Source organism: Phaseolus vulgaris, chromosome 4, assembly GCF_051622355.1.
Source record: "Phaseolus vulgaris cultivar YP4 chromosome 4, ASM5162235v1, whole genome shotgun sequence".
NCBI classification, from domain to species: Eukaryota; Viridiplantae; Streptophyta; class Magnoliopsida; order Fabales; family Fabaceae; genus Phaseolus; species Phaseolus vulgaris.
In genome coordinates, this window is record NC_143501.1 from 5,965,754 (window position 1) to 5,990,954 (window position 25,201).

General features: G+C 28.4%; 1 protein-coding gene across 1 annotated transcript; it reads left to right on the forward strand.

Moving 5' to 3' along the window:
• Nucleotides 1–3,023: 3,023 nt before the first annotated feature.
• On the forward strand, nucleotides 3,024–6,911 carry LOC137836986 (LRR receptor-like serine/threonine-protein kinase RPK2). The gene has a single exon (XM_068645794.2). It carries the CDS (start codon nucleotides 3,235–3,237, stop codon nucleotides 6,634–6,636), a length of 3,402 nt encoding a protein of 1,133 aa, XP_068501895.2. The 5' UTR covers nucleotides 3,024–3,234; the 3' UTR covers nucleotides 6,637–6,911.
• The last annotated feature ends 18,290 nt before the right edge of the window (nucleotides 6,912–25,201 follow it).

A 25,201-nucleotide genomic window follows, 5' to 3' on the forward strand; every position in this document is an offset into this window, starting at 1 on the left:
TAGTGTTTGAGATCAATTGGTGCTTAAATATGCAATAAGTTGAATTATTCTAAAGTCTAATTTTTTTACTTTACTTTCCATATATGTCCAAATAGGATTTGGTTTGAGACACATGATGTAAGGGTTAATGGTAATGTTCTAATGGGTCTATCCATATTCAAATGCAAGATAGAGTAGTCAGAATATTGTCAAACATTCATAATATTCCATAATTAAAGAAAAACCTTATTCAATGGGTACAATGGATGAAAAAGGTTTCACGTGAATTTTTTAAGGTGGGTGATGCACGTATTAGGGAAGAGAAGTGATTGGTAATGTAAGGAAACAAGATAGGTAACTTCTATATTTAGAAAGGTTATACAGTGATACATTAATGTAGTCTGTCTCTCCATTTGCGTTTGATAATAATATGTGTCATCTATGTTTGGGCTACATGAGTGAAAAAATGGATGCTAGTTGTATGTAAGCGTATGTTACAAGATAATTACTATATGGAGACTCTATAGTTCTATGAGCATTACATTTATTGTAAGAAACTTAAAAAGTTCGTTCCTAATGAAATGCATAACACAAATGACACATTGAACTATGTTCATATGATTACTAAGGTCCTTTAAGAGTTATTTTGTTGGGAAGAGCTAGATACTTCCTCTCTATCCCTAATGATTAAGGATGAATTGGATTTTCAAAATGAAGTACAAATATGAAGATTTCAGTCATTTCAAACATTGATTTACTCTTATGCTTAATTAGATTGGCAAAAATGTTAAGCATTTGAGGATAAGCAATAGGTTGGAATGAGGTAGTTAAAGATGAAGACATTGTGAGAAATTACGTTGTTCGTCATACTTTATAATAGAATGAGGTAGTTGAAAGGATGAACTAAACCTTGTTGGAAAGAACAATTTTTGTATTGTCTCATTCTAGATTAGATAAAAGGTATCGGGCTAAGGGTATCTCAAAACATGCTTTTTGATGAACCTGTCCCCATCTATGACTAATTGATTCAAGTCTTCTATTAAGGTATGGTCTGGTAAGCCTACAAACTACTCAATGTTGAAGGTGTTTAGTTGTCCTACATATTATCTTGTAAATGATGGTAAGATAAAACCTAGAGCCAAGAAGAGAGTTCATGTGGCTAAAACTTGGTCACCATCTGAACAAATTTTGATTTTAAGTATAAATGTAACTTTTGATGAAAGTTCTTCATTGAAATATAAATAGAGTTCAAGTAAATCTAATGTGGTGGCTCAATAGGTGGGGGTAGACAATGTTATTATATATATGCTAGAGCAACCATTTGATACATCATCTATTTAAACTGAAAGGGATTCTTAGAGGCAACATCTATAGTTACACCAGCCTGTGTCTGGAAGTGAGATTGTCCAAACACATCAGTCAATTCTAGTTCAAAGATTTGTTAGAGTGAGAAAAGCTCCAATGATATGCGAGATTGATTAGGTTGTGACCTTTGCTTGGAGGGTAGAAGAAGACACTGAAGTGTGGTATGAACCATGTAAATATTCGAAGATATTGTAGTGTGGAATGAAACATAAATCTCAACAAGGAAAGAAGTCTTGAAACTCCTTTAAAGAAAAACACAATAAATTGATCATTTCGCCGAATAACCAAAAGATGCATATAATCTTTGCAAATGAACCACAAATTAGAAAAAAATATTATCTATCATTAATAATAAAAATAGATAGACCCAAAGAAGATATAAAATGAATAGACTACTTATTCTTATCTCTATTACACATCTTAACATTTATGTCACTAATATCCAAAATCTTATCATTTTGCAAACAATCATAAATAAGACTCCATTACCTCATTACTTCAAACAAGTTCAACATTAAATATTTGTTGAATTCAAGCCTTTTTATTTATCTCAAGATAACTTATCAACACTTTTTCTCTTTTTAGCTAACCTACATGATTAATATTATTTGGCTAATTTTAGAAATACTTTATTATATCTATCAATGGCTAGTAAGGATGTTTAAGAATTATGCTCGACATTATTAGCCTTTTGTGTTAATTATTCATCATCAACTTCAATTATAGTAGTTTTTTAGCTTCTTTCATCTTGAGAAGTTTATTTATGATTCCTTAGCGGAACATTATTACACTAACATTACTTATGCACTTACCATAATTTAAACAAGTGGAATTAAAAATTTCATATTCTAATCTAAGTATGTGATCCAAAACATTAACTTTTAACACTAGTTTCCTTTCTAGATCTATTTTAACACAAATATAACAAATTTGCTTCTTGAATAAAAGTTAATTTACTAATTTAGAGTATGATTTCAAACTTATTTCTAGCATGCCTAAGGAACTTGAATGGTAACTTAGGTATACAAATCTAAACAACAATCTTTCTCACTATTTTGTTGTGAAAGTGAAAAATGATTTCTATCTTTAGACCATAATCTAATAATTTATGATTATCTATGTTTTTCAAAAAATGTATCATGCCTATAATTATTTACTACTATAAAATGTACTAAAAAACAATCTCATAAAAAATATATGATACAAATAATAATCCATTTCTCCTTTCATATTAGAGTTTACTTTATATCATCATAAAACTTACATGGTTAAATAACACGTTAATGGTGAGATGAGAATTTTATCTAAAAAAACACAACATTCTTCAAATTTCTCAACCGTAATTGAGATAGTAAAACAGAAAAAAATCATAACTAAAGTCTCTATCACTTTCTTTACATTATTATTTTTTATTTATGTATAACTCTCAATATTTTTAAGTATACATGTTAAAAATGTTTTTTTTTCTGAGAATTGAGAACTTGATGCAATCAATAACCAAAATCAAAATATTGAGGGGTCCACTTTACCAAAATCAAAATCATAACTATGTAATTAGCTATAGAATTATAAAAGTAATAACCTAATTAAAATATGCTTTTTCTATTTTAGACTTAATGTTGAGGGGTCCACTTTATCAAGGCATTAAAAAACATTTTTATACTTAAAAAACAAAATAAATAAAAAAGAAAGGAAGAAAAACGCGTTTTGCAAAAAGAACAGTGTTGAGTCCGAGTCTTGTTCCTCCTTCTTCCCCATCATTTCCATCGTCTTTCTTCTTCGATTTCACAGGATTAGGGTTTTGGAAAACCCTTTCTTCTTCTCTTTGACTTCAATCCTACAACGGGGAAGAAGGGTTTTTCCGTGTGATTCGGTTTATTTCACTGTGAGATGTTTTCTTCTTCTGCTCATTGCAGTTCAGTGATCAAATGGAATTCCCCAGTGCCGTTTCTCTTCCTCGTCTTCGTGCTTCTCTTCTCGTTGCGAAGCGATGCCGTATTGGCCGATTCAGACGAATCCGTACTCCTCCGTCTGAAGGCATCGTTCTCCGACCCCGCCGACGTTCTCTCCACATGGACCTCCGCTGCCGGCGCTGACTCTGGATACTGCTCCTGGTATGGCGTCCTCTGCAACGCGAACTCCCGGGTTGTCGCCATCAACGTCACCGGAAAAGGCAACAACCGAACCTCTCACCTGTGCGCTGGTTTCTCTCAATTCCCCCTTTACGGATTCGGAGTTCGGCGAACGTGCGAAGGTAGTAAAGGCTCTCTCTTTGGAAACTTTTCTTCTTTTAATTTCATCAGTGGGCTCACGGAGCTTAGGGTTTTGTCTCTCCCCTTCAACGCGTTGGAGGGTGAAATCCCCAAAGCGATTTGGGGCATGGAAAAGCTAGAGGTTCTCGATTTAGAAGGAAATTTGGTAAGTGGATATCTTCCCTTGAGAATTAATGGCTTGAGGAAGTTGAGGGTTCTGAATCTTGGGTTTAATAGGATTGTAGGAGAGATTCCTTTTTCAATTTCTTCTCTTGAGAGTTTGGAGGTTTTGAATTTGGCTGTTAATGAATTGAATGGTTCTGTGCCTGGTTTTGTTGGGAGGCTTAGAGGGGTGTATCTTTCGTTTAATCAGTTCAGTGGGGTTGTTCCGCGAGAGATTGGGGATAATTGTTGGAAGCTTGAGCATTTGGATTTGTCTGGGAATTCGTTGGTTCAAGGGATTCCTGGGAGTTTGGGGAATTGTGGGAGGTTGAGGACGCTTTTACTGTATTCCAATTTACTAGAAGAGGGTATTCCTGGTGAGCTTGGGAAGCTTAAGAGCCTTGAGGTGTTGGATGTTTCCAGGAACACTCTCAGTGGTTCTGTGCCAAGAGAGCTTGGGAATTGCTCGGATTTGTCAGTCCTGGTGCTGTCAAATCTCTTTGATCCACGTGGGGATGTTGCCGGAGATTTTGGGAAATTGGGTTCTGTAAATGATGAGCTGAACTATTTTGAAGGGTCGATGCCTGCGGAGGTTTTGTCGCTTCCGAAGCTGAGGATATTGTGGGCTCCCATGGTGAATTTGGAAGGCAGTTTTCAGGCAAGTTGGGGTCGTTGTCAGAGCTTGGAAATGGTCAATTTGGCTCAGAATTTTTTCAGTGGGGAGTTTCCGAACCAGCTTGGTGTCTGCGAGAGACTGTATTTTCTTGATTTAAGCGGAAACAACCTTACTGGGGTTCTTTCTGAAGGACTTCGCGTTCCCTGTATGAGCACGTTTGATGTTAGCGGGAACATGTTATCTGGTTCAATTCCTAATTTCTCCAATACTGTTTGTCCCCCTGAACCTTCTTGGAATGGAGACCTGTTTGAAGATGGCAATGTTTCTCCACCATATGCGTCCTTTTTTTCGTCAAAGGTTCAGGAGAATTCACTTTTCACAGCAATGGGGGGAGATGGTATTTCAGTAGTTCACAACTTTGGTCAAAACAACTTCAATGGCATTCTGTCTTTACCTATGGCACGTGACAGGCTGGGGAAACAGAGCAGTTACACATTTCTGGTTGGTGAAAATAATCTTACTGAACCATTTCCTACATATTTATTTGAGAAATGCCATGGATTAGATGCATTGCTTCTAAATGTCAGTTATAATAGGATATCTGGCCATATTCCTTCCAGTTTCAATGGGATATGCAGATCATTGAAACTTTTGGATGTGTCTGGAAATCAGCTTGCAGGATCAATTCCTGTTGATTTAGGGAATATGGTCTCCCTTGCATCGCTGAACCTCAGTAGGAATCAGTTAGAAGGTCAGATTCCCACCAGCCTTGGCCAGATAAAGAATCTGAAGTTTCTTTCTTTGGCTGGTAATAAGTTAAATGGCTCAATTCCGACCAGCCTGGGGCAGTTGTACTCTTTGGAGATCTTGGACCTTTCTTCAAACTATCTTACTGGTGAGATTCCGAAGGCTATTGAGAACATGAGAAACCTGACTGATGTTTTGCTCAATAACAACAATCTTTCTGGTCACATTCCTGATGGCTTGGCATATGTCACTACACTCTCAGCATTCAATGTGTCTTTCAACAACTTATCTGGATCGTTGCCTTCAAATAGTGGCTTGATTAAATGCAGCAGTGCTGTTGGGAATCCGTATCTAAGCCCCTGCCGAGGAGTTTCTCTATCTGTGCCATCAGGAAGTCAACTAGGGCCTATTGATGGCAACCCTTATAATTCAGAATCAGAACAAGCTACTGGCAAGGAGAATGGGAATGGCTTGAGCTCTATTGAAATAGCATCTATAACTTCTGCTTCAGCCATTTTTTCAGTTCTTATAGCCCTGATTGTTCTATTCTTTTACACTCGGAAGTGGAAGCCTAGGTCCAGGGTTGTGGGTTCTACAAGAAAAGAAGTTACAGTGTTTACTGATATTGGGGTCCCATTGACGTTTGAAACTGTTGTCCAAGCCACAGGAAATTTCAATGCTGGCAACTGTATTGGGAGTGGAGGTTTTGGGGCAACATACAAGGCAGAGGTATCACCAGGAATTCTGGTGGCAGTCAAACGTTTAGCAGTTGGACGTTTCCAAGGTGTTCAACAGTTCCATGCTGAAACCAAGACCCTTGGAAGGCTTCATCATCCAAATCTTGTCACTCTGATTGGTTATCATGCTTGTGAGACAGAGATGTTTCTCATATACAATTATTTGCCTGGTGGGAATCTTGAAAAGTTCATCCAGGAGAGGTCCACAAGGGTTGTAGATTGGAGGATTCTTCACAAGATTGCATTGGACATAGCCCGTGCACTGGCCTATCTGCATGATCAGTGTGTTCCCCGTGTTCTTCACCGTGATGTCAAGCCCAGCAACATCTTGTTGGATGATGATTTCAATGCTTATCTATCGGACTTTGGATTGGCTAGACTTCTGGGAACTTCAGAGACACATGCAACCACTGGTGTAGCAGGAACATTTGGGTATGTTGCTCCAGAATATGCGATGACTTGCCGTGTTTCTGATAAGGCTGATGTGTATAGCTATGGTGTGGTGCTTCTGGAGTTGCTCTCAGACAAGAAGGCATTGGACCCTTCATTTTCTAATTTTGGAAATGGGTTCAACATAGTGGCATGGGCATGCATGCTACTGAAGCAAGGAAGGGCAAATGAGTTTTTCACTGCCGGGTTATGGGAAGCAGGACCTGGAGATGATTTGGTAGAGGTGCTTCACTTGGCAATTGTGTGTACTGTTGACTCTCTCTCTACCAGACCTACAATGAAACAAGTTGTCAGAAGGCTTAAGCAACTTCAACCTCCATCATGCTAGCCCGTTTCTGTGGCTTCATCTTTTAACATTATTAATCTTAGAAATATTGTAATTTGTAATTTAGCATTTTTGTGGATTTAGGTTGAGTTTCTAATTTGTACTTATTCTCCCCCTGTACATTTTTATATAGTTGTAGCTCCAAATTTCAGTACTCTTTTCTTGATTAGGTTAGGTGGCCATGCGTTGATTCTGCAGAAGAATGCAGATATTGGATTTCCCCTCCATTACATGTCTATTTGTTCAATAAAATTGAAGAATAGATTATGTTTTTTCAATATCTTTTGTGCTGTTCTGCTAAATTTATTCAACGAAATGTCTAAATTTATCTGACCTTTTAATGATTACAGTGCTATCTTTTTTTGGAAAGTATTAGAATGTTATCTTTTAAAATATTTGTTACTAAATGCTTATACTAGGATTTTGAATGTTCTCACGTTTTATTATATAACAATAAAGTTCGAAATAATAGCTATATTCTTAGTTATTTCAAACTTTCTAGAACTGTTAATTATTTTTCAGATGCCCTTTTTCTTTGAAAATCAAATTTGAAAGAGTGCAAAGTAATTAATTGTAACAATAATTAGGTTAAAGTATGGTTTTAATTAAACAACATTAGTATTATAAAAGAAAATTAGATTACAATATTGAAGGATTAATGAAAAAACATATCCTGGAGGACAAATTTAAAATTTTAATGTTTATTTTATATAACAATATTAAGTCTCTTTTCAAAATTTATCTATAGGTAAAAGTACACAATGCCCTATTTATTTTCTCTGTCATACTTTTCGTCATTATGACCAATCTATTTGTGTACCACAAGAAAATCATGTGTTAGTTCTGAATAATGTTCTTTTAATCTAATACATGAAAAGTCTACTAAAACAACATTTCTATTCTAATTGAACACTTTTCTTTAACAAAAAGTATAATTGAATAATTTAATAACGTGTTTTTTAATCTATTGTTTCTAAAAAGAATCTTAAAATGGATAAAATATATTTTTAATTAAATAAATTTAATAATTTTAAAAATAATTATTTAGTTAATTAAATTTTTAAATTCGATTTTGAATATAAAATTACGATGAACAGAGAATTTTAGATGCATACTAGTCCAAAGGCATGTTTATTGCAAGCCATTATAAAAAGAATTAAAATTAAAATTATTAAATGGTAAAATTTATCATATATTTCAATTAATTTATCAATTTTTGATTACTTATTTAAAAAGTTATACAAAAATTAGGCAGGAAAAGGTGCACTTCGTTTAATTTTCGTTGTTGTGTTTCTTTGACGTTGAAATTATATATACTGTGAATAAAAGAAAACAAATTAATATATATACATTTCTTACAATAGTACAAACGCATAGAAAACTACTTTTGACGAAAATGACAGTAACTAGATCACATTTAATAAATAAAAATTATTTTGATTACTATAAAAAATAATTGCGTAAATCGATTAATTTGTTTTCTTTTATTCACAATTTATTTTTAAAAAGTTAATATATGAAATCACTTTGGAATTTTTTATATTTTAATCGAAACGAATAATTTTTAGTAAAAGTTAATTTGAAATTAATGGTTGATTGTTTTTCCAACATTTATATGGTATTAAAATATATTTATTTTAAAAACATAAAACATGTCTTTGAAAACTAATTGATTTTAAATTGATTAGCAGTTATGGGAGTTTTTATTGATGTTTATGATACATAAAATGTCTTTGAAAATGTTTTCTAATGTCTAAATAATTAAAGATATTTTTAAAATTTATGGTTCCCCTTATTCTACATGATTGGTTATTGATTTGTCATGGTTTAAAATTCTTACACGTATTAATAAAAAAGAAGGTACCTAATATGATTATAAATATAATTTTCATTTTCAAATTCGGACAGGTAAGTCATAATTAATCTATTATATTATATTATATAAAAGAAAAATAATTCACTTCAATAATGAAGAGAATCAAGGAAAAATAATACATAATATTTTCTTTGCTACGAATGCAAGAAGTTGCTATGTGTCTTCATATCAATAATATTTAATTAAGGTGAACATGAACTTCTATCTATTTCCTCTCTTCTCTCCAGAACTTATGAAAATGCCAAAAGTGAAAAATTTGTCAAAACAAACCATAGACAATCTTTCAAAGGAAAACAAAGATCTGTTAAGACAATTTTCAATTTTGAACAATTGAATAAAGAGCATAAAATTTAAAGTTAGGCTTTACTAATCAAGTTTCAAAATTTGTAAAAAAATTCAAGGAAAATCTTCTCTTCTTTTAAAAAAAAATCGGAGAAAAGATCGTCTTCAAACACAAACAATCATTTAATGAAAACTAAACAATCTATTTTGAGAAAATGAACTTTAATAAAAAAAATATATAGAGAAAAGATTGTCTTCAAATGATGATTCAATGAAAACTAACCAATTTATTTCGAGAAAATGAAACTATAAGAAAAATTATTTGTATGTTTGACAAAGATGTAAAAGATTGAATCTTATTAGAAGATCATCCGGAGAATCTTATGACAAACATGGATTAAGCTATGAAGAAAATGAAGTTTCAAGAAATAACAAATATTCATATTTTGCACCTATTACATAAGATGTTGTTTAGCCCTTTAAAAATAATACGAAAGGATCTAAGTCTATCTAGGTACCTAGAGATAAAATTATTCTTATTGCGAATTTGATTAACTTTGGAAGAAGACTCTTACCCTCATACCTAGATAAGGGTTGCTCGCAACATATGATGAGAGAAAAGTTCATGTTCCAAGACTTAAAGAAACGAAAGACAAGTTACATTTAAAGGAAACAAAAAAGGAAGGATAATAGTTGTTGAACGAATATATTTATAATTTTTTGTTATTAGAAGATCTTAAATATAATCTATGAATACAATGTTTTTGTGAACAAAGATACATGTAGTTAAAAATAGTGATGACGTTATTATTTTTTTATTGTTACAATTAAATTTGAAAAGGAATACGATCTTTATAAATGGAAGGTTGAATATATATAGCTTATAAATATTTTTCAAGATTTTCATAAGATGGTTGACAATAAACCGTCTTAGGAGGGACATTTGCTAGTTGAAAAAGATTTCTAAAATGATTTTTGTAAACAACTTATGAAAGATAGTCAAAAAATAGTACAAATGTAATAAGTTAATTAAAAGACACTTAATTTTGATCCTAGTTCACCTTAACACATCGAATTATTCTTTACAAACCATAAAGGATTATATTATTCAAAAATTGGTTACAAGTATTTGTCAATTGTCAATGTCAATTTTACCATAAAGTCACTCTTAATTTTCCCTTTTATCTCTCTATTATAAAAGAACATGATTTTTTTTCCACTAAGCCACCTTTAGCTTTCTCAAGTATTATGAAATGAGTGGTGGACTTAGCTATGGTGAAGGAAACAACATAATTGAAGATGGGTGGAGAGAGAGTCTTGGGCCAAGTGATGGTGCTAGCAAGAAGGAGGAAATGTTTGAGTGTGAGAGAAAAAATGAACTCCTTGACCATAATAGGTCATAGAATGTGAAAGGAAAAAATGTTAAAATGAAGAAATTGGTTATGAAAAATGATACTTTTCACACCCTCCAAACAAAATACACCCACCTTAGAACTCATTTTAATAATATAATAATATAAATTAGAATTTTATGTTCAAAAGTAAAATAAATTTGATTAAAATACTATTATTTAAGTTATCAAGTAAATATTTTTTATTTAATGTGTCTACTATCACCATCTAATAATAAATGAATAGGGGTGATGATTGATTTGCACCCATCAAACTTTCTAACACAATCTCACTCTCACACATAGTCCTTTGACCCAAGTTTTTTTTTTATATATATTAAATCAAGTGAAATCCATCAAATAAAATATTAATCTTGTGTAAAACGAAAGCATAATATCAAACGGGAAAACATGGTCCACAAAAGAACTTTTCTTGCGTAAAAAGATAATAGAAAAAAAATTAAATATACTTTTACAGTCTCAAATTTAAGTTATAAAATAAGTTTGATTCCGTCCTTTAAATTTATAATTGATCTTTATAGTTTTTTTTTTAATTTAAAGAATGTTTTTTAGTTCATCTTTCCCAAATATTGTTTAAAAAATCTATCTACAACTAATAATTATAATCCATTCATATTTTATATTTTTATTATTAAATATCTAATGATACGTTTATTTTCCTTTTAAATATTTACGCATAAGACATTTGACTCAGAGATTATAAGAAGTGTTTTCTTAATTATAGAACTAAAAGGTCAATTTTAAATTTAAAAACTAAAAATATATTTATGTCTTAAGAATATTATTTATCCATCTTTGTTTTACTCTTCTTATTAAGTTTAAGTTTACTTTGTGAATAGAAAAGTAGTAATTGAAATTTTACTCATTCATTTTAACAAATATAACTTAACCTTGAGTTTACTTTCGAAAAAATAAATTTTGAGTTTGGACTCTTTAATTTATTCGTATCTAATTTTTTTTCATGGTTTTTTTTAATTATTTTGTAATATTATAAATTTGGTAGTTAACAAAATAAATCATAACATTATATTGTGATCTATATATAGATATACGTACTCAACTTATGATATCTGGAATGAAACATTGTAGATCATTAATTTAAATAAATGCAACAAAGTTCTAGATATTTCTAAAATAATATAAATAATAAAGGTTAATCCATATTTTGGGCCAATACATGTGTCCATTTTGGAATGAATTGGGTTTGGTCCATGGGTCTGAGCCCAGTTGCTCGAAAGATTCAGAGGCATTTACACCCAAAGCAAGCATAATAACCAATTTGTTTTTAATTCTATTGGTTTTATCAATTACTATTCTAAGAGAATTTGGCCTTTTTTCACTTTATAAGATTTAATTAAAGGTTTTCCTGAATTTAGAAAAATTAAATTAAATTATTTTTTCTTCATATTAAAATTATGGTTATTTAGAAAAAATTCTACAAGAACTTTTAAAAGAAAAAAAATGAAATGAATTTCTTCAAAATGAAAGATATTTATATATAGTAAATTTGTAGAAATTCTATCGAATGAATTTTCTAAGTTTTTATATTTTTAACTTGCATATTATTAATTTGCACTTAAATCATATCAGAAAATCATTAAATAGAAATCAATTTAGAGATAAAAAATAATTAGTTATTATATTAACTAAATTGGATATTATTTTAGAAACTACAAAAATTATTGATATTTAAAGTAGTTTTTTTAGTATATTTTATTTTTCTTTCCTCTTCTAGGAAATTGTTATACAAATATGTTATTTTTTAGCCAAATTCTTTAGAATTTTGAAAAAGGATAGCTACATTAGGGGGATAGATGTGAGTACTAATTTTACTAGATAAAATCTTCCTATAAAATAGACTTCTTACTTTCTAGATTGCTAGTTTTTTCCTGACTTATAACAAGTTTTCATATATTTGTCTTTCTAGAATTGGCTCCAATAAGTATTTCCAAGTAAAAAAAATAAAGAGACAACATATTGCAATTGAGTTTCTTTTATATTTATGTATCTAGCTTAATTATACTCCGAAAACCCCAAACTTACTTTTGAGAAGTTAATATTAAGACCTAAAATCATCTTATAGCTCTTTGGCACAATTTTTATTGACTCCACATTTTTATATGATTGTCTCCTCAAATAATTATGTCATTTGCAATTTGTGGGATACTTACCTCTACTCTTTGTAAGTCAAAACATGAATGAACGTAAATTGAACACATACAATAATGTGTTCACATATAAATCTTATCATATCATGATTCTCACACAAAACATAAAAGTGAAGAAGAAATAGGCACTTACCTTGATCCATGAGTGATCCTAATTGAGCAGTTACTTTATCTCCTTTATCCCAATCTATCTCTTGCAATTTCGTTCTTGTCACACACTTTCGTGATGGTTAATAGTGAGACAACTATTATTTGCAGAACCTTATAGCCTTTAGTACCCAATCTCCATCAGATGTAGGTTTTCATTAGGTATATCATCAGATATATATTTCTCACATTAACCAATGAGCCTTTAAATCTATTATTATTATTAAATCATATTTGGGCCAAAGCCCAAACTCTAAGTCATGTGAGTCACTTTATAGAAATTAATTTACATAATTTCTTACACTCTTTCCTTCTCCATTTTATACTTTAAGTATATTTCTTTCTAGGTTGCCTTCCTCATTAATCCACTAATCTCCTCTCCAACTATTGTGAAAAAGAATAAGGTTAAGGATTCTCCTTGTCACAACCTTTTTTATATTTTAAATTTCTTTGCATGATGTCCATTTATAAATAGTGAAATTGAGTTGGATTAGAACATTCTCATATCCATTCTCTCGATATATTACATTTTTTGACATGTTAAGCATATAATCCAGAAACCTCCAATTTACATAGTCATATATTTTTTCAAAATTAACTTTGAACACCAAATATCTTTTTTGTTATCCTTCTAGCCTCATCCACTATCTCATTAGCTACGACGACATTGTGTAACATATTCTTGCCATCCAAGAACACACTTTGGATTTGGTCAATTACTTTCACCTTCTTGAATCTCTTCGCTAGAATTTTGACGATTATCTTATATACACATAAAGAATTAAGAATTGGTCTATATTTGTTCAAACCCTTGGGTTTTCAACTTTTAGCACTAAAGTTATGAAAGGAAAAGTTACCTCTTTTTCTAAACTTACCACTTCTATGGAATTCTTTCACAAACTCCACTGCCTCTCTAAGTAGTATTTCCTACAATTGTTTCAAAAATCTAAAATTTATTTCATCCGATCTTAGACTTTTACTTAATCTACATTCCCATATTGCTTTTAACCTCTTGAGTAACAAGTTTTGCTTTCAAATAACAACTATCATGCTTTGTTATAGTCCCAAATTGTACCCCTTCCAATATCAATTTCACTACAAGAAAATCATCAAATAGAAACCAATTTTTAGAAACCAAAATAATTAGTTGCAATAGTAACTAAATTAGAGACCGTTTTAGAAACTAAAACAAAAATTGGTTTCTAAATTAGTTTATATTATTTTCTATTATTGTTAAATAGTTTCTAAATTGGTATCTAATTAGCAACCAATGTTTTATCTACCAATTATTTAGTTTCTAAATTTAGTCTCTAAAACCTTGGTTGCTAATTAGAGACCAATTTAGAAACTATTTAACAATAATAGAAAATAATAGAAACTAATTTAGAAACTAATTTTTGTTTTAGTTTCCAAAATGGTCTCTAATTTAGTTACTATTGCAACTAATTATTTTGGTATCTAAAAATTGGTTTTTATTTCATCATTTCCTTGTAGTGTTTGTTTTGGTTATTGGTGTTGAATCTTTGCTCAAAGTATTTTCTAACTAATAATTGATTCATATTCCCACCTTCCTTGTACATCTACCCTTTTTAGAATATTTTTATTCCTCTTTTAGTTTAGGATTGACTAAATGAATTTCATGTTGTTATCACCATTCCTCATCTATTTTATTCTAATTTAAAAAATATCACCATTTTATATGTGATCACTATATTAAATATTGAAGACTTGATTTTTCGATTTTACCTTTTTATAAGTTAAGATAAACACCATGATAATTTGGGTAAGTTTTCTTAGACTAAACTTAATATACTATGATGAAAGTATTTTAATGATTATAGTTGAAGTGATAGAACACCAAATTAAAGTTGGCAATAATACCAGAAGATTCGAGAATGAGTCATGTGGACTAATCATCCATACAATCAACAACTTCAATAATTTGGATAAGAACATTATTCCAAGCATGTTCTTATAGAAGAAAACTTTATCTAGCTAAAAACTTGGTTCTTCCTCTACCATGGATTTTCAACTTGTGAAAACCGTGTCCTAATTCTTAATGTATCTCTTTTTTCAAAAGCTTTTTTATTTATTTAGGTGTTTTTTTTTGTATTCATAAGACAAAGTTAATTAGGTTTATAGAAAAACTTTACATTATTTGTTTGCATGAGCTCGTAAGAAATTAGTGAGAAAATGGATCAATAAAGAAGCATATATGAAACTAAGGTTTTTATGATTTATATTCAAAATTGCACGAACTATCTCTTCATTTTCTTGGCATTGGCATGGGACATAGTCCACTAGTTTAAAAGATTTTCTGCATAAAAAAATAGGAAACTAAATTGAGAAAAATATTTATAGTTATGATCAATAATTAGAAATAGATTTAAAAAGGGAGAAGTTTGACTTTGACTATAGTAGATTATATTTCAATTTTGGAGTTAAATTATAAAGGAAATTAATACTCATTCTTTCTTTCTTTGCCACTCTTGTTTTCTTTTAATTCTTAACCTAAACAACAATTTCTTAAAGTTGATAATCACTTATAGTCCTTTGGGTATGATAATTGAACTTCGTCCATTATTACCATCATGGTATGTGGATAGAAAGTTGAAAAATGTACGTAAAAGTTATGAAAAATTGAATTGAAGAAAAAGAAATATAAGCTTTTAGCTTATCTTCTTTTCATTTTTCTTTCATTAAATAAAAAAGTATTATATAAAAAAATTGTTTGCTTTTCTCAAACACTTTTTCTTTTGTGGAATATTCTGAGAGACATGAGGTGTGAATATTGGATCAAGTGCAACTGCAACAATGGTTTTGTCGCAAATAAGTAGGCACAGAGATTTGACTAAAGAACGACAGTGGTAATAAAATTAACAGTACACTGCATCCACAATCTTTATAATGCATGCATGCATGCAGAAGAACTGCACAAACAACACTTTGCTCTTTTTTTTTTCTCTTTTGGAAATGATTTTTCCTTCAATTTTATTTTAACAAAATCATTATTACCAAATTTAACAATTTTCTATTCACGAAAAATAAAATCTAATTTAGTATCTAATCTACAAAGAAAATTGACATTTACATAAGAATTCATTCACTATTAAAAAATCTTTAAATAAAAATCAATTTTAAAACTACAAATAATTATTATGATATTAAATAATATTTTAAAATAAAAATATTAATATTTAAATTAATTTTTATTAAAATAATTTTAAATTAGTATTTATCAAGATTTTAGTTATCACTCAATTAAATTCTAAAGATGATAGTTAAAATTTTGATATTTAATTATAAATACTAATTTAAAAAGTATTTATTAATAATAAAAATAAATTTAAATATTAATAATTTTTATACTCTTAAAATAATATTTAATTCATTTAATATAATAATTAATTATTTTTTGTCTCTTTTATTTAATATTTTTTTAATGATTTGATACTGAAATTAAAATTATTTTATTATTAATTTATAATATTAACGTAATTCTATACATTCTGGAACTATATTAAATTTATTTATTCATTAAAAAATCTATGGAACTTGTTCAAGAATTAAACTAATAGTTTCTCATGTTAATTATTATCTCACATATTTATATTTACCAAACATAAAAATATTTAGCGACCTAGTTCCCAATAATCATATAAACTTATATAGACTAGTTGAAAGACAAATTATATTCACCAAATTGAAAATAAAATAAAATTTATAGAGATGTTATATTCACCATCAAAATATAGATTTTTTTATTACAAACAATCTTATTTAAAGTCAATTATCACTAATAAGTTGAACTAATAATATATATATATATATATATATATATATATATATTTGGTTTCTCTCTTTCTTCATCAGTGACTCTTTTTCCTTTCTGTTTTCACCCTGTTTACCTTCTGATTTTACTCCTGCTAATAAAGCTCTTTCTGTGGCTCTAAGCAGTGGCAGGGATCTAAAAATGGGAACTCATTGATTGCACACAACCTTACTTTTATAAACAAACAAAATAATTAAAGTTATTTTGCATTGTCTTGTCATAGTGGATGGACAATGCTGAAAAATATTACTTTAATTAAGATTTTCAACTGTCATGTTAATTTTTCCGAAACAAAATTAATCTAAATTTATTTATACTTAACATTATAGCAGCTGTTCTGAATTTTATTTATTTTTAAATGACGTAACACTGAAACCTTTTGTTTACCATAAACGCTGATCAATAGAGTTTTTAAAGTTTTGACAGTCTCTCTGTCAAGCAATGTTTTTGTAAGAGTAGATAAGCAATTTCAAGTTGACAAATATCCTATCAAAAAGATTTTTTTTAAAAATTTATGTTAGCAAAATTCTTATTCTTCAGTTAGATGTAGAATAATAATATGTAATTTGAAGATATAAGGATAGAGAGGTATTTCGCTTGTTTGAAAATTCATACATTTAGTTTTTTATTGTTATTATTTTGTCAACTCCAATCACTCTTGGCAAGTATTACTTGGATTACATCTATAGTATTATTTGGATCACAACTACTCCTAACTAAATATTGAGTATTATTTGTTTTTATTTATTTGAGAGAAAAGACATCCTTTGGTTTCTGTGGAGTGAAGAGTGCATTTTAAAAACTCTTGGGGACTCTTAGGGTTTCATGGAAGACCTTCACTCCCTCCTTGGTTATCCACCTTATTCCATTATTCTTATTTTCTTTTTGTGTTCTTCATGACAATGAAGACAATGAAGAGTTAAACTCATTTTGTTGAAGTTAGATGTAATCAATTAATCTCTCATGTAATTGGTATTGTTTGTTATCTATATACATGTATTTTCAATCAATGCTACTATTTTGTTTATGTGATTAATGCTAGTTGTGATTTGATCAACCATAGCTTGATATTTGATTTATTGTGTATTGGAAAATATCTTTTGTAATCTAGAATTGAAGTAAAAATACCTGATGAAGTTGGTATCTAGGAATGGAGTTTGATTTATTAGTTGTCTTAAAGCCTTGTTTTGAAAGCAAGTTTGCATATTAAGTGCTTAAGGAATTGACTCTTAATAAGAAAACTTAGGTGCATTCTAATTAGGGTTTGAGTAAACTTGTGGGTTGACGTTAGCATTAAATTTAAAAGAAGTTGAGTGATTATATGCTTAAGGCCGAGATTCAATTAAGTGTAACCTTAACAATAACCTACCATATCAATTATTATCGATTCCTCATAAGTGTTTGATAAAATTAAAATAATAGTTTTATTCGTTTTGGTACAATTTTAATTCCTTAACATCAACACAACTTATGTCTTTTATACAATTAATTATCAATTGAAACTATTGTTGTGTATTACATTGCTAAAGATTACAAGAGAGGTAAGCTCTTTATCATTGTTGTCATTAACCTTTCTTCTTCAAAAGATTTCCTATACATAGAGATTAATAAGAAAAAAGTAATTGAAAATCCTTTTATAGTCTATCCAAGTTCAAACTTGAAGATGCATTAATTGTTCTTCATGCAACATTAAATACATCTATCTTTTTTACCCAACTCTTTGATATACAACATTGAATTATCAAACCTAGGTTTAATAACTTTTTTTCCAAACTTAAGTAAAGCATGATACCTAACAAGGCTTACTGTCTTCACAAGATTAACATTTGTCCTTTTTAGAAAAGTTGTTTGCATGAAATAACTTTAGGTACATTCTTCAAGAGGTTTGTGATGTAGACACTTCATTGCAAGATCCTCTTGTAAAAAACAAAGAGGCAAACATTCTCAACAAGCATACAATAAATGTTTATAAGTGTTTAACATATAACACAAATCACTTCAAACTATAAGTACCTATTATTTGTTCAAGCGAAAACTTATTAGACGAAGTTATATAAGTAAAATGTTGTGTGCCTTCTTTGCAAGACACAACCTTGCATCTTCCAATATTTGATTCTTATAAAATTATGTACCGTTATACTTTATGATTAAACACGTAAGCAAAATTAAATTATATTTGTTGAACTTTGTTCTAACAAAGGAGATCTCATGCATGAGGCTTATTCTTCTTTATTTTTCCAAAATAGGTTTAAAGAATGTTTTCTTAATTAGATTTGGATTTCTTGAACTAATCAAGAAGTTAGTGCTGTCTTGCCTCAACATTCTTTCTCAAACCTTGCATTTCTAGCATCCCAAATCTTTTCCATATAAAGGGAGCTAGACCATTTCTTCACATTCTTGAAAATTTGTCATTTAAGTGGATTGATTTAGTTTTTGCTTAAAATATAAATATGGATGTTGCAGGTGAAAACATGTAAAGTTGATTTGGGAGTTTGGAATAATCAAAATTTAATTGGAGATAGTTCCTAATAAAGTTTTATCTTTATTGATTTTTTTTTTATATTGATGAATTAAACTAGTTAGAACATGTTGAAGTTTGATAAGTAATGCTATTTAGTTGAATCATATTAGATGTTGTTTGGATTTCAATTATGGGTTTGCATTGGTTCAGCTGAATTATTGAGGGTTAATTTATCTTAGTTTGATTGGATGGTGAAACTATGATTTTGATTATGGGGATAGGTGGAAATTAAGATATACTTCATGTTAAAATTGATAGTAAATGTTGGTTTGGTTTTCCCAAAATGTTGAGTAATTTATTACATTCTTAGATCAAGTAATATATCTCCTTTAAGTTTTATGAATGAATTTATCTTATTGGATGTTAAATTGTGTGTAAATTGTTATAATCATATACTTTTTTTTTTTGAGTTTAAAAGTAATTTTTCATAAAAAAAATAGTCTTTTAAGGAAGTAGAGTGTATTAAATATCAACACTATTAAAAAAAAATGAGATATCAAGACTTTATTAACTTTTAAGTCATGTAAATAAAGATATTAAAGATGAGAAGAAAGCAAAGGAAGTTCCTACACTATTATAATAGTGATATGTTAGTTAGTGATGCTTATTTTATTTCTTATTATTAAGTAACATATTTTCTAAAAATATAAAATGACTATTTTTAGTTGAGTTTAAAAGTAATTTTCTTAAGTTCCACAAAAAGAACTTTTTTTGGTTTAAGAAGTAAAGTGTATTTAATATCAACACAATTATAAAGACAAAATATAAGGACTTTATTAACATTCTAAGTAATGTAAATAAAAATATTAGAGATAAGAAGAAATGAAAGGAGATTCTATAATCATGACATGTTAGTTAATGATGTATGTTTTATTTTTTATTATAAAGTAACATACTTGCTAGTATATATATGTATGAAAATAGAGGAATTTTACATATATGTGTATGATAATAGAAGAATTTTACAATCTTTTCTCTCTTATTAGGTGAGTGAAGAAAGCTTATTATATAATTTGTCTCAATATAAATGTATATAAGAATAAATTTGCACTAACAATTATTTATATATATAATTTGTATATATTTTTTAATAGTTTACCTTTGTTAAAAAAAATTCACAAATTACATTAATTAGTTTCTTAATAATAAAAAAGTTTTCTATACCATCTCATCAAGTAGATTCTTTTACTTTACGCAAACACACACTTATTCTCTTCTTATAATAACAATTTCTCTAAATTCAACATCCTTATATTCTCATTTATCTTGAGAAATTTCTAGGTATCTTTTGTAGTTTTTAAATGTAAATATATATATATTTTTTTTTAAATAAAAGACAAATGAAAGTATACCTTATTTTATTTTTTAGTTGGATTCCTTTGAAGTCTTCTAGAGTTCATTTCTGTTCTAATATTGAACATATTAATATTTATCATAGTTTAAAATTTTAATATATCATACCAACCTACTTTAATGAGTTATTTTTATAAAAAATAAAAAATTTCAATTAATATTTTTATTGTATTGGAGTGAATTAAAATAATTTCAATTAAATTGAGAGAGAAGCATAGTAGTACATGTGCTTGTTGTTGTGTGGGCACTCTAAGTAAAAAAGAATATAGTGAGATGGTTAAGGAATAGGGAAATTAGATTAGAATGAGCCGACAAAAGAAAGAGCATGTGCACGCCTACGACAAAGAACTGCATTCAGGACAAAAACCTCAGAACTCGCACACATCCCAACCAAGCATCTTTGTTCTGTATATTTGTTTCACTAAAATTGTACTATTATATTCCAAATTTCATTTTAGCATATGGATTTATATGTACTTCCAACATATAATCATTCACATCCTCAAAAAGGAATAAACTAATATTGTTTTTTATTTTATTAATGTAATAAAAAGGAGGCAAGACAAAATTTTGGTACACTACAAAAAAGAAATTAATGTTAAAAAAATAATAATTATATTTATAATTAAACTACATAGTATTTTATAAATTAAAAATATATTAATATCTAAATTAATTTTTATTGTTAATAAAAATTTATAAAATAATTTTTAAATCCAAAGTTAACTGATAGAATTTTAATTTTACTTTAAATTTAAAATATTAATAGTTAAAATTTTGATAAATAATATTTGACACTAATTTAAAAATAATTTTATAAATTTTTATTGTTAATAAAAATATTACAGATATTAATAGTTTTTTAATTTATAAAATAATATTTAATTATTATAATGATTAATTATTTTTGTTTATATAAATTAATTGTTATTAAATAACTTTTTTAATGATGATTTCATAATATTTTTATTAAAAAGAATATATTATTCATAAAAATTAGTAATATTTGGTTTAATTATAATAATATAAATTTCTTGATCTCTCGTAATTAATTTAATTGATTAAACAGATAATTATTAGGATGAGCTTTTTATATATATGGATAATTAAAGTGAGTGATAATTTTTTTATTTGAAATGTTTTCATTTTTAATAAGTAGAGTTTTGAGAAATTTGTTTTTCAGTACATTTTTTTTCTTTTACTTCATTAACTAAATTTTAATTGATCTCGGTGCCTTTTCTCAATAATTATAATATATTCTTTTAATTATAACCATTAAGTGATCATATGACGTTATATTTAATAATATTGTAATTATTTTTCTTTTACTAAAAAAAAATTGTGAAATAAAATTAATAGAAAAAAAATAATTAATTACTATATTAATTAAATTAAAAATTAGATATTATTTTAAAGATAAAAATATTATTAATATCTAAATTAATTTTTATTTTAAAAATAATTTCTAAATTAAATATCTAATTAGTTACTGAGATTTTAATAAAATCTAAATAATTAATAATTAAAATCTTAATACTCAATTAAATATCAATTTAAAAAATATTTATTAATAACGTAAATAATCTATATTAATAATATTTTAATTTCTAAAATAATATATAATTTAATTAATATAATAATTAATTATTTTTTATTTTTAAAATTAATTATTATTTATGATTTTTTAATAGTATATTTCTAGAATCTGTTAATAATATAAAAATTAAAATAAATTTTAGCAACTCCAAACAAAAAATAAAATTATTGTATAAAGATAACCAAATTTTTATTGATGTAGTAAAACAATTTGTCTAAATCATGTATGGAAAACATATTTTACATATTTTTAATTTCTATTTTTAACATTTAAATCTGAAAACACATATTTTTATGATTTTTGAGAATGAAAATTCTTAAACTGTTATAATACTTAAAAGAAAACTACATTTTATGCACCCCAACTATATATTTTAATCTTTTACCCAATATTTAGTTTCAAAGTGTTAGATTAATAATAATAATTTTATTTATTATTAACCTTAAAAATTGAATAAATTAAATCTTAAAACGAAGAAAGTATATTGTAGAATATAATAATATTAATAATAATCAGTTATTACTTTTTTCGGAAGAGGTAATTAATTAAAATATTACAACTATATTAAATTTAATATATATAAATTTTCAAATTCATAATCATTGATTTTGTAATCGATAAATCATCCCGAACTTATTTTCAAATGAATAATTATTACTTTGTCAATTTTTTAAGCGAAATTTAAGGTTTTATTGAAAAACTAAAATCAAAGTAATTTTTTATGCAGTAAAATGACTGAGAATTCTAGTTGTATCCATCTAGTTGGGTTGATAGATACTTGCCATAACTGGAGTTCAACGTTTCCTTTGGATCTGAATTGCTTGCGTGATTGTGATAGACAGTTCCTTTGGATTTGTTTTGTTATAGAATAAACTTTTTTTGTGGTAGAAATTGTAAACACTTCTAGAAAAGACAATTCAAATCCCTTTTACATATATAACCTTCAAAGACTTGTATCTGATCACTATCTTATAGTCTTGAAGTGTTTTGTAAAAGATTTGTGTCCTAAACCTTTTAAATTTATGGATATATGGCAAATTGACCCTAGGTTCAAAGTCATGATTAAGAGGAAATGGAGTGAATATATAGGATCTGAAGAAAGTCTTGTAGCTAAAAGAAAAGTTTCAGAAACTGAAACAAGATATAAAGAAATGGAACATCGAGGTCCTTGGTTTCACTACTACTAAGAAGAAGCAATTAATAAGAGAGATTGCGGAGCTTGATAGTATGGATGTAACAACCACGATAGATTGATGTTGTTGAGTGAGTTTAGACTGCTTTATGAAAGGGAAAACTCAATAGTGAAATAGAAAGTCAGATCTAAATGATTTGAACTAGGGGATACTAATTCTATGTACTTCCATTTTAAAATTAGGTGGATGAATATAAGGAATGAGATAAAAGGTTTGCAGGTGTTAGGGATTGATGTGAGGTATTTTGGAACCTTAAGGCATTATCCTTGTCAATGACTACTGCTTGGAGAGTCTTGGTTGATAGGTTACCAACACGCGTGAACTTGGTGAAAAGAGGGATTGTTATGGAAAAGAGTACGTGTGTCTTGTGCGGGGAAGAAGAGAAATATGGGAGTTATGTTTTCTTTAAATGCAAGGTAGCTTGGAAGGTATGGAGTTTGTGTAGTAAGTGGGTTGGGGAGGCATTTGTATACCATTGGGATGCTTGTTCCCATTTCAATTAGTTTAACTTGGGTTGGTCTTGTCAAAAGATTAACAATTATTGGAGGTGTATGTGGATTGTTGTGAATGGGGAAATTTTGGAAACAGAGGAACCTCATCATCTTAAAGAACAGAAGAGGATTGTTAGAATATTTTCACCTTGGCCCAACTCAATGTGTGGTCTTGGCTCACGAGTAGAGTAAACAATGTTGCTGATAAAAAAAAAAGAGAAACAATGTCTCGTTTACTTATGCCCAATGGTGTTTGGACCCTTTGGTCTGTTTGAAGTCAATTAAAAAGTAACGGTGGTGTTGGGGGGACCTATGTGGGTGTAAGTGCTTGAGGGGGTAATTATACCTTGTTTTTTCAACAAAGAATTAAATAAATAAAAGGAACACTTTAGGGAGTGTTCCAACCCTTATACAAAAACCATAAAAAAAGACCTACTTTTTATTCCTATATCCCAAGAGATAGTTCTACCACCTGGATTTAAAGATTCCAAAAAAACAAACATAATTACCTCCACATTAACACAATCTTTATAACAATTGTAGAAGGAAACATCAAGCCATACCAATATACATAAAACTGGAAAACCTCCTGCCTTAAATTGGAATATGCAAATAATCCCATAAAATTAGCGTCATTATTGACCAGCCAATGGAAACCACTATAACCATGTCCACCTTTGCTTAATTACAAACATCCTGTCAAAGTATAGATTTCCATCATTTTCAACATGCCTTCTGGCACCATGAACCAGCATTCATTGGCCCCCTTTAAAAACTAATTTTATAATTTTGGTACACTAAAAATATTTTTTTTATAGTCTATTAAGAAGTGGACTTTAAGCCTAACTCAACCCCATGAAACCGGCTCATAGGGTGAGGTTTGCACCCACTTATATACTATGAAAGACTCTAATCTCTAGTCGATGTGAGATCTCCAATACACTCCTGACGCCGAGAGTAACAACTCATGCGTGGAACAACATATTACGGGTGGTCCGATAAGCGCATGCGTTTTTCCTGCTAATTGGATTTACATATTAATTTTCTTTACCATATTATGGTTGTTAATCATCTGACTAGATTTTATACATGGAGATCAAATACAAATCTCTTTAATATAAGAAAGCCACCATATTATGCTTACATTGGGAGATTTTGAGCTCCTAATATTATAAACTAAAGACTGATTCAATGATGCTATATATGTTCACATAATTACTGTATCATTGTTTCTGCTATTGCTGTCTACACAGTCCTGATCAAGACGGTCTTATGCAACCATAGTTGTACATGTTTTGAATGTAATATATGTTTTTACATAAAGTTTTTGTTCGGGAAGTAGTATATGTTTCAAAATAATGTGTTAAAGATCCCACATCGATTAGAAATTAGAACCTTTCATAGTATATAAGTGGGTGCAAATCTTGAGTTAGGCTTAAAGTCCCATTTGTAATCTTTGTAATAGAATGTAAGGAAGTTGGCTCATTATGTGCTTATATTTGTTTATACGAGTTTGGAGCATCTCAAATGATTCATTTCATTCAACTAATTTTCTTCTCATTTGTTTTTTTTTGCTGTTCAGAAAATATATCATGCTTAATCACTGTCTCATATAATTGAGTTATCTGGTTTGAATTAATAAAGTGGTACCTGAGTTGTTATAAATTTTCTCAATTATTTCTGAGACTGCTGCATT

Bases quoted from the DNA above. Each gene is read 5' to 3' on its own strand.
- LOC137836986 (XM_068645794.2), top strand. From the start codon at position 3,235: ATGTTTTCTTCTTCTGCTCATTGCAGTTCAGTGATCAAATGGAATTCC.